The sequence below is a fragment of the Erpetoichthys calabaricus genome, chromosome 6 (genome assembly GCF_900747795.2).
Source record: "Erpetoichthys calabaricus chromosome 6, fErpCal1.3, whole genome shotgun sequence".
Classification (NCBI taxonomy): domain Eukaryota; kingdom Metazoa; phylum Chordata; class Cladistia; order Polypteriformes; family Polypteridae; genus Erpetoichthys; species Erpetoichthys calabaricus.
Genome location: NC_041399.2, coordinates 2936944 through 2949764, shown reverse-complemented (window position 1 = coordinate 2949764; position 12821 = coordinate 2936944). Strand labels below are relative to the sequence as shown.

Below are 12821 nucleotides of genomic sequence, written 5' to 3'. Positions count from 1 at the left end.
ATTCCTCTCCTCCCATATCTCCACCTCTCTAGGGTCACCTCAACCTTCTCCCTACTCTCACTACAGATCACAATGTCATCAGCAGACATCACAGTCCACGGGGACTCCTGTCTAATCTCGTCTGTCAGCCTGTCTATCACCATTACAAATAACAAAGAGCTCAGAGCCGATCCTCTGATGTAATCCCACCTCCATCACTCCTACCTCAGACCTCACCACAGTCACACTTCATATCCTGTACCACTGTTACGTACTTCTCTGCCACTCCCGACTTCCTCATACAATACCACAGCTTCTCTCAGTCACCCTATCATATGCTTTCTCCAAGTCCACAAAGACGCAATGCAACTCCTTCTGTCCTTCTCTAAACTTCTCCATCAACATCCTCAGAGCAAACAAAACGGTTAAAACAAAGGCTTAAACGAGACTAAAACAGCAGCAATCTTTGGGGTTACACCAGCCAGATGCAGCTCCTTCCCAGCCTCTTCAGCTGTCCTTAGGTTTAATCAGCCAACGAGACTTCAGCCGCCGCGGTCCTCTCTCTACCGACCCCATCTTACGTGTCTCTGCTGGCGTCTGCTAGACCGCTCGGGGTCGGTTGTCCTCCCGTCTTCCTTCTCACACAGGTGGTCGTCCCTCAGATCCCTAGGGCGGACTCCTCCTCGATCGTACCTACTGCTCCACATAGTCAGTGGGCATAATCTGTCCCTTTTGTGCCAATCACTCGCTCACTCTATCTGGGACCCCCGACCGCACTGACCTTCCTTTTACTCAGCTGGCTGGCTCGTCCATTCTGTTGCACTACCTCATTTCTACTCTCTCTCTCTCGCTCTGCCATCTTCTACTGTTCTCTCTTCTCTCTCTTTTTCCGCCCTGCGCTTCTCCTATTTATTACGGGGATGTGGTTCAGGTGTGGCGATTAGCAACTCCTGACTTCAATCACAGAGGTGGACGATTCCTCACCTATGCACTATAAGCGAGGACCACCCGAATCTCGAGCGCCCAGGAACCGTTCTGGCCACACGACCAAGCCCCCTCTTATTTAAAAACTGGCATTGTTGATCTGAGCTGTGGACCCGCTATACCACAGACGGGCTCAGGAGTGGTGATGTCAGCGTGACCCCGCCTCCTGGGGATCCACCCACAAAGAACAAGGAAAAGAAGTAAACTTAAGGAGTCAGTAGAAAAGAAATTAATGATAAGCAAAAATCCAAAGAAATAACATCAAAATATGAAAGAAAGACAATAAAAAGAACAAAACAACATAACATGCACATAACTGATTCATGACACATGGGCAGCAAGGAAGCAGATTATGGCCTCAGGGGGGCACTCCCATGAAGCCCAACGCACAAATAAAAGACAAAGAGGTGCCACTATGGAGATGTTTAAAATGAGTTCTTCAAAAAGATCAAAAAACCAAGAGCAAAACGTGACCAAGCAGAACTTCCGGGGGCTCGAAAAGTTCCATTGATGACAATCTGGAGAGATGGGACCAACAAAGCGCTTGATTTACCGGTCGTTCTACATCTCGGTCATCGCCCAATGGCCACGATCTTCAGGCCGCGACTGACAGAAATGCATCACGGATCCCGGCAGCAGGAGTGGGCTTCCTTCAGAGGGTGTCTGGACTCCAACCCTGGAGACAGCGTGAGGAGCACAGACGTTCTGGAGGGGGTCTCAAAGAGGAGCGTCTGCTCCCCCATCACATTGAAAGGAGCCAGTTGAGGTGGTTCGAGTATCTCCTGAACACCTCCCTGGGGAGACATTTTGGGCATTTTAAGCCAGGAGGAGACCTTGGGGCAGACTGCAGACAACCTGGAGGGATCCTGTCCTGGGAACACCTTGGCATCCCTCTGGAGGAGCCTGAGGATGTGACAGGGAAAGGAGATGCCTGGGCATCTTAGCTTAAAATGTGCCACCTGGACCAGAAAAAGCGTCAGAAAATGAACGGATGGGACTGGGGGGCTTGATGGACTGAGTAAGCCCGCTCTCGCTCTCGTCACCATTGTTCTGATATTTTAGTTCAATTCTGGTCTTTCCTCTGCTCATTTCTCTCACATCACTGATTTCCATCCCTGACCTCCACTCCACACCATCAGATCTCGAGTTCGTTCTTCTCTCAGAACACAACAGTGGACAAATGAGGTCACTCACGCCTGGGTCCTCATGTCCCCTGTCAGGTTTTGTTGGTCACCACTTGACCTCTCTCTCGACTTCTACCTCTTTCTCAATGTCGCACTTCATAGTCTCAGCTCTTATTGTCACCACTGTGGCTGTAAAGTGCCACCAGCACAACTCTGTGCCACTGCGATGGCGAGCACGTGGCTCACACACACCTTGTTAAAGTTAAACACAGTCATGAGGACGTTTATGGCGCTCCTGTCTGTTTACGGTGCCCACCTGACTCTGGCGGCTCATTATGGTTCAAAGTCTTCATTATATGAGAGAAATAAAAAGGCCGAGCTGCAGAAAAATAAAAACATCTCCTTCAATATCTGATTTAGGGACGTCTGCCAGTCACCCTTTTCCACCAATAAGAGGTTTGGGTTTGATCATCACAGGGGGGCTCCTCAAGACTTTCAGTTTCAGGAGGTCTCCACAGTCAAGTGCCCAATATGGAGGGCCAGTCAGCTGATGACGCGTCTGACAGAAGCCCCCTGAGAGTGTGGGGTGAGGCTTATGGTGGAGGTCACATTGTAGAAGAAAAGCTTCATGTCAGGTGGGTGACAAAAACCTGATATTGAGATATCGGTCAGGGACTCTGAGAAACACAAGACGTACCTGTGGTGTGCCCACCTTCATTCTGAGCTTAACTCCATTCATCCTATGCCATCCATCCATCCATTATCCAACCCGCTATATCCTAACTACAGGGTCACGGGGATCTGCAGGAGCCAATCCCAGCCAACACGGGGCACAAGGCAGGAAACAAACCCCGGGCAGGGCGCCAGCCCACTGCAGTCCTACGTCATTTGATTTGTAAAAAACGGAGTCCTGAGACCCCCATAAGTGCGACTCGATATTACGCACCCGGCTGTTGAGCTGGTTGATCTGAGTGGAGACGTTTGCTGGGACTCCACCACCACTGTTCTTGATGGATGTGATGTCATCTTCATTCTTCTTGATCTACAGTGGACAAGAGTTGTGTGATTAGAGAAAAATGTTTTATGAAATATTAGAACGGTAGAACTTAAGAATTGAGATCAACGATGGAGCAACTCAACCGGCCCAGACCCCTGCCACTGAAGAGTCCAGGCTGATGGACATGGCAATGTCCTGGGATGTTCAAGGTTTGAGCCATGGCAGTTTAATGGACTATGGTAGGGTTTGGACGGTGCGGGTCGGCCCCATGCCACCGGGTCCCACCGGGAGCCTCTTTAACCTACCAGCGCCGCCAGTCCTGAGGACACTCACACCAAGCAAGGGGAAGGTGTAAAGTGCTGAGTCCAAACCAAGAGTTCAAAAAGTGCAGTGCATCCTTCATTCAATAAATAATAATCCACAAAGGTGACGGTTAAAATCCATCCATGAAAAATCCCTTAACAACGAGGTTAAAACACAGTGCAGGAAGAGGTCTTTAACAGCACGAGCCCTGGTGCACTGCCCTAAAAACAGACGTCTCCTTAGCTTAACCCAAATGGCTCCTTGCAGCCGAGGAGGTGCCAGTCCAACAGTTCAGCCCACCTTCAATGCTGCTCCGAGGCTCGAGCCCCTGTGGCCATCTCAGGCTTCCAGCAGGGCACCAACCCCAAACCTCCGACTCCTGCTACCAGGCTTGCATCCCCCTGGTCCATGGCACCACCCGCAGAACACCCCCCTCCAGTGAGCGTTTCTGCCACTCCAACTCCCAGGTCACTCGGCGCCATTCACGTGATCCTTCTCCGCCTTTCGCCCGCTCACTTACGCCTCCTGCCTTCCCCCTCTCTCTCCATCTTTTATTCTCCCTTCATTTCCATTCTTTCGTTTTTCTCCTTTTCTCCGATTCACCTTTTTCTTTCATTCTCCCTTTTTAGGCCCCTCTTTTTCTCACGCCAGCTTCTTCTTATAGGCCTCTGTATGTGCTGTGTCTCAATAGCAAGACCACACCCCCTCACGGGCAGGTGCGTCACCCCCCCCAATTACTCCACCAACTCCCCACACACCCACCGACAATGAGCCCGCCCTCTTTCTGAGCCACGGACCCGCCATACCACAGTGGTCTGTCCTGCTGAAACTTCATTACAAGGAGCGTTGATCAATCACCTGAATGGAAATTGTAGTGTCAGAAGGGGCGGGGCTAGGGAATGAGACAGAGAGAGAGAGAGAGAGACAGTGTCAGAAGGGGCGGGGCTAGAGAATGAGACAGAGAGAGAGAGAGAGAGACAGTGTCAGAAGGGGCGGGGCTAGAGAATGAGAGAGAGAGAGAGAGAGACAGTGTCAGAAGGGGCGGGGCTAGAGAATGAGACAGAGAGAGAGAGAGAGAGAGAGAGAGACAGTGTCAGAAGGGGCGGGGCTAGAGAATGAGACAGAGAGAGAGAGAGAGAGAGAGACAGTGTCAGAAGGGGCGGGGCTAGAGAATGAGAGAGAGAGAGAGAGAGAGACAGTGTCAGAAGGGGCGGGGCTAGAGAATGAGACAGAGAGAGAGAGAGAGAGACAGTGTCAGAAGGGGCGGGGCTAGAGAATGAGACAGAGAGAGAGAGAGAGAGACAGTGTCAGAAGGGGCGGGGCTAGAGAATGAGACAGAGAGAGAGAGAGAGAGAGAGAGAGAGAGAGAGACAGTGTCAGAAGGGGTGGGGCTAGAGAATGAGACAGAGAGAGAGAGAGAGAGAGACAGTGTCAGAAGGGGCGGGGCTAGAGAATGAGACAGAGAGAGAGAGAGAGAGACAGTGTCAGAAGGGGCGGGGCTAGAGAATGAGACAGAGAGAGAGAGAGAGAGAGAGAGAGACACACAGTGTCAGAAGGGGCGGGGCTAGAGAATGAGACAGAGAGAGAGAGAGAGACAGTGTCAGAAGGGGCGGGGCTAGAGAATGAGACAGAGAGAGAGACAGAGAGACAGTGTCAGAAGGGGCGGGGCTAGAGAATGAGACAGAGAGAGAGAGAGAGAGAGTGTCAGAAGGGGCGGGGCTACAGAATGAGAGAGAGAGACAGTGTCAGAAGGGGCGGGGCTACAGAATGAGACAGAGAGAGAGAGAGAGAGACAGTGTCAGAAGGGGCGGGGCTAGAGAATGAGACAGAGAGAGAGAGAGAGAGAGAGAGAGAGAGAGTGTCAGAAGGGGCGGGGCTAGAGAATGAGACAGAGAGAGAGAGAGAGACAGTGTCAGAAGGGGCGGGGCTAGAGAGAGAGACAGAGAGACAGTGTCAGAAGGGGCGGGGCTAGAGAATGAGACAGACAGAGAGAGAGAGAGAGAGAGAGAGTGTCAGAAGGGGCGGGGCTAGAGAATGAGACAGAGAGAGAGAGAGAGACAGTGTCAGAAGGGGCGGGGCTAGACAATGAGACAGAGAGAGAGAGAGAGAGAGAGAGAGAGAGAGAGAGAGACAGTGTCAGAAGGGGCGGGGCTAGAGAATGAGACAGACAGAGAGAGAGAGAGAGACAGACAGTGTCAGAAGGGGCGGGGCTAGAGAATGAGAGAGAGAGAGAGAGACAGTGTCAGAAGGGGCGGGGCTAGAGAATGAGGCAGAGAGAGAGAGAGAGAGACAGTGTCAGAAGGGGCGAGGCTAGAGAATGAGAGAGAGAGTGAGAGAGACAGTGTCAGAAGGGGCGGGGCTAGAGAATGAGACAGAGAGAGAGAGAGAGAGAGAGAGAGAGAGAGAGAGACAGTGTCAGAAGGGGCGGGGCTAGAGAATGAGACAGACAGAGAGAGAGAGAGAGAGAGACAGTGTCAGAAGGGGCGGGGCTAGAGAATGAGACAGACAGAGAGAGAGAGAGAGAGAGACAGTGTCAGAAGGGGCGGGGCTAGAGAATGAGAGAGAGAGAGAGACAGTGTCAGAAGGGGTGGAGCCAAATGGAGAGCCATGCAGAGATATGGTGCGTGTGTGTGAGAGACAGAGAGAGATGATGAGGGGGCACTTCCTGCTCCTCTGCTTGAATCCATTGGCCTGGATATGAGGTTGCAGTCTCTTCTGCTTTTAAATAACAATAAAACTGACTAGAAGGTAAGACGGAATTTAACCAAAATTCAAAAACCAGGAAGCCAAAGCCAAGACCTAAGGACAAAAGTTCAGAATACAAGATACCAGGATACCCATTGTGAATTAGCGCAGGGGGCACCAATTGCTTCACCACGCCCACTTTAACCAAAACGGCTAATATCGATAAACAGAGGAACATTATCTCATACCACTTGATGATCAGCTCACAGAGTTGGGAAAGGAGAACATGGATGGTGTTGGCTCTGACATCAGGTGAGCAACGTGACGTGGACCTAGTGGGATGAACGTGACAGCAGGTGACACGTCATTGGAGCTGCAGAGAAGGAGTCTGGAAGATCAGAGCAGCAGTGGCAGTGGAGGGCAGCCGAGGAAGGAGACAACCTGCAGCAAACCTGACATTAGGCAGTGACGCCGAGGTTCATGACGGATCAGGCTACCAGCGTCAATGACCATAAAATGTCATCACACAACATGAAGACCTATCAATGTATCGGTATGCCGTATAACTGCCAAAGGACAGAGTGGAAAAAGATCTCGATGTCAAAAATGGAATCCTGAAAGCAGAACATTTCTGAAATAAGTAAATCAGTGAAATTCCTACCATCGGTATGAGAAGAAAGGTTTTAGCTCCAGCCTGGAATATCATTGCTGTGCTCATTCACAGTTGTTTGCCATTTAGTGTTTAATTCTTCTTGTGGATAAAAAGGGAAATCGCCGGACTCATTCCTTGCCACGTGCAGACATTCTCTTAAGACGTGAGATGTGTGTTGTGTTGGTTCTGGTGGTGGGATGCCAGATTTGCTAATTGTGAAGACAATCTTGCCGACTGTAATCCTAGAGATGCCTCAGAGACAGAAGTGACATGAGAGCTACGATCCTCGACTGAACGCTGGGGAGAGTAACGTCCAGGGTCAGCTCCCAGTGCCATGCATCTCTGGCGTGAAGAATACGTAGCACGTCCCACTTTTAAAAAGGACTGCGCCGCACTCTTCTGTGGCGATGACAATGAGAGCCCAGCATTGGATCGGCTCGGATATTTCCACTTGGATATAAACGCCACTTTTTGGGTCTCGGAACCTAAAACAAATAACTGCCACACACCCCGCCGTCTCAGAGCAGCTTCAAACTCGCGCTGCTCCACTGCTCAATGGTGAGCCTCCCTGCTCTGCCGCACTCCAAACACGATTAGTGGAGCAGTTTGAAGGGGACGGAGCTTTTCTTCCAGTGTCCTGTGTGTCTACATCAATCTATTCATTTGCAGAGCGGCGATTCGTTAAAGATATTCTACATTAATTCAATTTAACACTCGAAGAGCAGGACCCCCCCCCCCCCCCCCACTAATAAACGACTGAACGTGAGGTCCTTGAAAATTACTGGAACTGAAACTCAAGAAGTGCGGGCACAGATTTGCTTTCACAGTTGTTTCATTTTGTTTTTTTTTTAGTAGCGCGCACCACAACGAGAGATGAAGAGTAGAACTGATTTGAAGTGCGTGACGCAGATTACACGGCTGCCCAGAAAATTCAAAGCTGTGTGCAAGGCATTGTGGGAGCAGCACTCCTTGTTTTTCTCTTTTTAGAGAGTTTCGCATGCACAATTAATTTTACCACCGATTTTGTGGAAGTTTACGTGAAAAATGAAGCCTTGGCGGCGTTTATAGACAAGGCGCTGCATAACGTACAGGATCTGGGGAAGGAAATTCCTGCGATCACAACCAGCAGTAGGCGTAGGAATCAGAGACCCCGCCCCCCCACTACCTTAACATCATCATGAGCCAATCAGGTTGGTCTTTATGTTAAATTACAACTGCCACACGAAACTCAATAACGACGGAAAATACGTCAAAACCTACGATGTCGGAAATCTGGGCGGAGTCAAGCGAGCTCTTAAATCTGAAACACAACGTGGCGAACAAATGGAGACGAGACGGCGGCAGACAGCATGGCAGGCTCAGCGGGGGCGGACGACTTCACTAGGGGAGCCCTGAAGCTGGCCAATCACCAAAAAGGGGTGGAGTTTGAGGCAAGATTTGAAATTTCAGGTCCCAGGAGACGGGCCATGTGACACAACTTCAAAGAACAGCGGACGAGTGATGGAGTGCAGGGGGAGACAGAGAAGGATGGCACGGGGGGGGGGGGGGGGGACACCTCTGAGAGTCAGACCAGCGACCCACCAGGACAGAAATCCTGAGGACTCACAGCAGGCAGAAGACCAATGGACGATGAACTAAATACAGTTGAGCCAGGGTTGTGTTGTATAGCGCCTTTCATCGCTCCCTCAAGTACCCTTCTACCTATCGACTGACACGCTACGGACAATAAGATCAAGGTCAGGGGTCTCATCATTAACAGGGGCAGCAAATGAGTCGCACTGCAGAGCGTAGGCACTGCCACAGGATGCCACCTTTATTTAGCACGTGGAGTTTCTGGTCCTGTAGATCTTTATTGTGAAGTGAAAGGGCCGAGCACAACAGCAGCTCAGGAAAACAAAGTGGTAGACCATCCAAACTCACAGAGCGGGGGCCACCGGGCTCCTGAAAATGGCGTCACTCACCGCAGAGCTCTAAACTGCCAACATCAGCACGACAGCCAAACATCATGAGCTTCACGTCCCCTCACAACTGGACCCTGGACTTCCCGACCGAGTCAGAGAAACACCATCTCCGGGAGTGTCACGCTGGGCACCGGCGCCCCCTTTTGTTCACTCTACAGATCCACACCTGCATTGAGTATGGAGACGACACAAGGATGGTGGGTGTCATCAGCAATGGAGACACAGCGGGCTTTGGACATTAGAGTCTGCTTACAGGATGGACATTCCACAAGTGGTGTTTAAACACACAACATAGATGATGTTAGATGTTATGGCCTGCAGGGGGCACACCAGCTGCCCAAACCTGACACAGACAGACACCAGGCACAAGTTCCTAGCAGAACGTTTCCCAATTCATTCCCACAAGTGGCGCAGTACAATGAGTTCAGCACACTTTGCCTTCTTCTTCTTCTTCTTCCTTTCTCTCCTTCACCTCTCGACTCCGGCCCCTGGAATGAAGGCAGGCGGCTCCTTTTAAGCTCCAGGTGGCTCATTAGCAAGGTCTGCAATCACCCCCAGGATGCCCACGACATTTTAGGGCTCTACAGTCTCTGCACCTCCTACTGGCAGAACCCAACAGGGCTGCGGCGAACTCCAAATCCCATCATGCCTTGCGGGAATCCATGGTCCTCCAGCAATGCAGGGGAAGCTGCCCTCTAGTGCCCTGAACACGCTATCTGCTTTAATCCAGCTGGCGTCATGGCAGGGCAGGCCTCCTGGTCATGTGTGACAATGTGCTGTGACACGCTCTTCAAAAAAGAGTCCCATTGCGCCCCTTGAAGTGACTCAGATACGTTCACCTGAACTCCGTAGATTCATGTGACAGTCGCCCAGTCCAAAGAGGCCTCATTACAGACGTCTCATACTTGTCACATTCGATATCAGGGGTCTTCCCAGACGGTCTAAAGACTGCAGTAGCTAAGCCCCCACGTCCCACCAACCGCCATTGTTTAACACGACTCCCACGTCACTACAATTTAGTTCTGCCCTTAAGGAACGGGACACGTGTGGCGTTGGCACCCTCGTCAATGAGCCTGCGGTCGTCCTCAGTCCGCCAGCGCCACCTGATCAAAGTCCTACACGGCCACCGGAACGAAAGCCGATACCCCTGATCTGCCACGAGACCCCCTGGGCTGAGCCCTTCAAGAAAATTAAATAATAAATTAAAGAACGACATTGGTTTAAGAGAGAATGCTCAGTGGGGGCTGGTTTGGGGTCTTGGGGCCTCCCCCTGATTTTTTTTCTCTACTTTAAATTTTCCTGCCCACCCTGGCCAACCGACCTGATCATCGGACCCTCATTTAGAGACTGTCACTCTCTCCATTCCGTCCCTGTCCTCTGCGAGTGTGTATTCTTTCTTTTGTGGACACCATTTATGAATTTTTACGCTCATCTGATTTTAATTTCTTGTAACGTCACCTTTGAGCTTCACCGTTCTGATGAAAGTGAGCCACAGAAACAAAGGTCTTCCAGGAGGCCACACCCCTCCTCACATGGAGGCATCGGTGGGGGCACTGGGCAGGACCACCTGGCAGCTGACCCAACCTGGACAGTGAAGACCACCCCCATCACCAAGAAGACACTTTCCTCAGAGGCCCACCTCCCTCCATTCCACACTCTGATCTGGGAACGCGAGGTCCTGTGATGGATGGCACCCTGCAGAGCAGCTCACTGGGACCCCTCACCTTTAGAAAGCATTGCAGCGTTGTGAGGGTCCACCACCTCCCCACCATCTCCTTGTTCTGCTTCCATCTGGCAGAAGGTTCTAGAAAACCTGACCCTGTTCTGCCAGGTCCTGTAACAGCTTCTACCCCTCCTTGGTGGTCCACACTCTGCACTCTGTGGTGCCCCCCCTTTCAGATCTGCTCCTAGTAGTTCATTTCTATGCAGCACATTTGTTACACTTGTCACTGCTGGACTGTCATCGCTGTCTGTTCATTATCTGTCACCCGTTTACGGGTTTGCTGCTTGTCCTGCGCTTGTGCGTGTGTGTCACACTGCGGCCCCGGAGTTCATCATTGTGTGCCACCGTCTGCTGCAATGTGGTGTATGAATGACGTCTCGAGAAAGCCACTTGACTTAACTTCAGGAATTGGGCTTCCATGGCTGTGCCAAACGTCACTATGTACCATGCTAGGCCTTCACTGGAGGGGCATAAAAGTACGCTGCCCACCATCGGACTGTGAAGCAGTGGAATCGCAGAGTGACAAATCACAAGTCGCTATCTGGCAGTCCGATGGACCAGGAGAACACGACCTTCTGGACTGCACAGCACCGCCTGTCACATTTGGTGGACGAGGGAAAATGGCGGGCTTTGGGCTCGGCTCCATGGTGCCAATGAAGGGTCCTGTTAATGCCACGGCAGTCAAAGACAATTCAGACCATTGTGCACTTCAGTTTGTTGAAGGTCAAAGTCAGCTCTATAAAGACATGGAGGAACTCGAGGGGAGCGCAGCACTACGGGCACATCTTTGGGGTGAGTTGGACCGCTGATGACAAGCCAACGTCCAACTTGGGCACCTGAGCTCACCAACGCCCATCTGGCTGAACGGCCACAAATCACCACAGACAGCCTCTAACATCTGACGGAAAGAAGAGGGGGCGCTGATATAGGGTGGGCATCTCCACAGGAATGAGATGTCTGTCAGGCTGTCTATCTGTTATATAGTGCCTTTCACATCTATCTATCTATCATATAGTGCCATTCTTATCTATCCATCTAATATAGTGCCTTTCACGTCTATCTATTATAGTGCCTTTCATATCTATCTATCATATAGTGCCTTTCACATCTATCTATCACATATGTTATATGGTGCCTTTCCTATCTCTTTGTTTTATTGAGCCTTTCACATCTGTTATACAGAGCTATGTATCTATCTGTCTAGAAACTATATAGTGCCTTTCATTTCTATCTATTATATAGTGCCTTTCACATTTCTCTGTCTGCTTTAGATCTCTTTAGCTGTCATGTAGTGTCTGTCTAATCAGTTTATGTAACAGTTTGGTTTAAATTGTAACTTTTATTCTTTACCAGAAACCAGTGAATATATAGCGCCTTTCACAAGGATCTAAAGTCTTTTGCTAGCTTTAATAGAATATTATTTTCTTTCTCCTTAATGAATCACGCGTATCTTGCCTCTTCATACAGCACCTTTCCCGTCTGCGTCACCCCTTCGCCGTCACCCCATCCCCTCAGCGTATCAGATGCCCCGTCGCCTCACCTGCTTCAGCAGCTCCGTCAGGTCCTCGTTGCCGATTTTGACGTGGCCAGAAGGTCCTGCCCTGAACTCGATGTTCTTACTGTTGCCAGTGTGGAACACTAAGTTCCCGTTGTCTGTTGCCAGGCGAGGCCTTTAGGATGTTGGCGTCGTTGGCAAACAAATGAAAAGAGAAAGGCGTCGATTATTAAAACGCATGCTGTGGGCACCAAGTGACTCAGTGCAGAATAAACTCAACTCCAGACAGTGAGGCTACAGAGCTGCTAAGCCAAAGCTGACTTCATATAGCGCCTCACACAGCAATACATAAATTATGAGAATACAGTAAACAAACATAAAGCAGGTGTGAACGGGCACCTCACTGTATATAGCGCCTTTTCCAGTAGCCACTATGCTTTGTAAAGATGAAACAAGCAGATGGAGTGAAGTCACATACGCTGTTGGCGCCTTCACCACACTCTACAGCTGGCAGCAGCAGAAGCTTAAACCCACGAGTGTCCTCAACACCCTGGCATTGTTGGGAGTGCCTGGGCACCACCAGCTCAGAGTTCTCAACCTTTTCAGGTTTTGCAGACGTGACTAGGGTGGCACCCACATGTCCCACCTGAGTCTGTTGAGCAGCACTGAAAGGCGCTATACACAGCCCAGCATACCCCACTCACCCCGTCCCCTCTGCTAGGGTACTTACAGATCACTGGACACGTCCCTCTTCCTTCTGCTTCTCACAGCCTCGTCCGAGTCACAGCTGAGCCCACAAAACAAGAACAAAAGAGCAAAGAGCCAAGCGACGTGGGCCATCGTCAGTGGTGGCCAAGCAGAGCCACCACAATGCCAGCCTGAGAGCCGCACTCCACGAGAGCGTCACACCTGAGACGG

At 50.8% G+C, this 12821-nt stretch overlaps 1 protein-coding gene across 1 annotated transcript in view; it reads right to left on the bottom strand.

Annotated features, from left to right (window-relative positions):
* cubn (cubilin (intrinsic factor-cobalamin receptor)) overlaps positions 1 to 12821 on the bottom strand; it is a 291472-nt gene extending 278651 nt beyond the window's left edge. The window contains exons 1-3 of the mRNA XM_051929225.1: positions 12634 to 12821; positions 11949 to 12078; positions 3034 to 3129 (exon numbers count right to left, since the gene is read on the bottom strand). Of these exons, the coding sequence (XP_051785185.1) occupies positions 3034 to 3129; positions 11949 to 12078; positions 12634 to 12743 (336 nt within the window). The 5' untranslated portion in view covers positions 12744 to 12821. The remainder of the gene's footprint in view (positions 1 to 3033; positions 3130 to 11948; positions 12079 to 12633) is intronic.